The following is a 2,500-nucleotide window of genomic DNA, read 5'->3' on the forward strand; positions in this document are numbered from 1 at the left end:
CTATGAGGCTGTGTATTGAAAGTGAGTAGTGAGTTATGAGTTATATTGCCTATGATGGCCGGTTTTGTTTTCGTTTTCTAAGTATTTTTGTTTGTTTATTATTGATTATCTCGCACCTGCGCACTGTAAATAAACCTGCACCTTTATCACGGAAACTACGGTATTTCTTGTCTGACTCCTCTGGACACGCCCATCCCTCTCTGTGAGTTAGGGGTTGCAAAGCCTCTTTCTCACAGGGTCCTTCACTAGAGCAGAGAGCTCCTCTACAGCTGAGGAACTCAGGACATTATCCAATAAGCTAAACCCAATGCTACCCAGGTCCAGCAGTCTGAGTGTTGAGGAGAGTGATGTGAGAGCAGAGGCCAGATAGGAGCAGCTCTTCTCTGTCAGCTCACAGCCCTGCAGCCTGGAGATACATCATGATGCATCTGAATATTACTCCCCAATCATCTACTCTCACACACACACACACACACACACACACACACACACACACACACACACACACACACACACACACACACACACACACACACACACACACACACACACACACACACACACACACACACACACACACACACTCCAATCTATATACTCACACTCACAGCCTCTCCCAACACATCCTTACATATTCCCTCTCTGTCTCTCTCTCTCTCTCACACACACACACACACACACACACACTCTCTCTCTCTCTCTCTTGCGCTCACATCTCCCACCACATACACAAACATACTTCAATCTACATACACACACACCCACAGCCTCTCCCCACACATCCTCACACATTCCCTCTATGTCACACACACATACACACACACACACACACACACACACACACACACATCTTTACACCCACATTCTCACACACACACACACAACCACACTGATCTCTGCCCTCCACAGACCCACACCTTCACATCCACACACACAACCTCCACCCACTTTCTACAAACACACGTCCCCTGTGTTATAAAACACACACACACACACACACACACACACACACACACACACACACACACACACACACACACACACACACACACACACACACACACACACACACACACACACACACACACACACACACACACACACACACACACACACACACACACTCTCCTGCATACTGTACACACACATAATCACTCACATATAATCACTACATGAAGTGGTGCTTACCGTAGTTCCTCCAGTTTGCAGTTCTGATGAGAAAGAGCAGAACATAAAAGTTCCACTCCTGAGTCCTGCAGGTGATTCTTACTCAGGTCCAGCAGTCTGAGTGTTGAGGAGAGTGATGTGAGAGCAGAGGCCAGATAGGAGCAGCTCTTCTCTGTCAGATTACAGTATTGCAGCCTGGAGACACATCATGGTACATCTGAATATTACTCCACAATCATCTACTCACACACACGCGCACGCACGCACGCACGCACGCACGCACACACACTCTCCTGCATACTGTACACACACATAATCACTCACATACAATCACTACATGAAATGATGCTTACCGTAGTTCCTCCAGTTTGCAGTTCTGATGAGAAAGAGCAGAACATAACACACACACACACTCTCTCTCTCTTGCGCTCACATCTCCCACCACATACACAAACATACTCCAATCTACATACACACACACCCACAGCCTCTCCCCACACATCCTCACACATTCCCTCTCTGTCACACACACACACATCTTTACACACACATTCTCACACACACACACACACACACACAACCACACAGATCTCTGCCCTCCACAGACCCACACCTTCACATCCACACACACAACCTCCACCCATTTTCTTCACACACACTTCCCCTCTCTCACAAATCAACCTCTCCCACACACACACAATCCACCCCCCCCCACACACACATCTTTACACACACATTCTCACACACACACACACACACACACACAAACACACACAACCACACTGATCTCTGCCCTCCACAGACCCACACCTTCACATCCACACACACAACCTCCACCCACTTTCTACAAACACACGTCCCCTGTTATAAAACACACACACACACACACACACACACACACACACACACTCCTGCATACTGTACACACACATAATCACTCACATACAATCACTACATGAAGTGGTGCTTACCGTAGTTCCTCCAGTTTGCAGTTCTGATGAGAAAGAGCAGAACATAAAAGTTCCACTCCTGAGTCCTGCAGGGGATTATCACTCAGGTCCAGCAGTCTGAGTGTTGAGGAGAGTGATGTGAGAGCAGAGGCCAGATAGGAGCAGCTCTTCTCTGTCAGCCAACAGTCCTGCAGCCTGGAGACACATCATGATACATCTGAATATTACTCCCCAATCATCTACTCACACACATTCTCACACACACACACACACACACTGATCTCTGCCCTCCACAGACCCACACCTTCACATCTACACACACAACCTCCACCCATTTTCTTCACACACACTTCCCCTCTCTCACAAAACAACCTCTCCCACAC

At 47.8% G+C, this 2,500-nt stretch overlaps 1 protein-coding gene across 1 annotated transcript in view; it reads right to left on the reverse strand.

The window, feature by feature from the left end:
* The window catches only part of LOC134100198 (NACHT, LRR and PYD domains-containing protein 14-like), a 26,266-nt gene that overhangs the window by 7,917 nt on the left and 15,849 nt on the right, over nt 1–2,500 (reverse strand). The window contains exons 7-8 of the mRNA XM_062553269.1: nt 2,139–2,312; nt 1,189–1,362 (exon numbers count right to left, since the gene is read on the reverse strand). Coding sequence (XP_062409253.1) covers nt 1,189–1,362; nt 2,139–2,312 — 348 coding nt within the window. The remainder of the gene's footprint in view (nt 1–1,188; nt 1,363–2,138; nt 2,313–2,500) is intronic.

This window comes from Sardina pilchardus, chromosome 13 (genome assembly GCF_963854185.1).
Source record: "Sardina pilchardus chromosome 13, fSarPil1.1, whole genome shotgun sequence".
Classification (NCBI taxonomy): Eukaryota; Metazoa; Chordata; class Actinopteri; order Clupeiformes; family Clupeidae; genus Sardina; species Sardina pilchardus.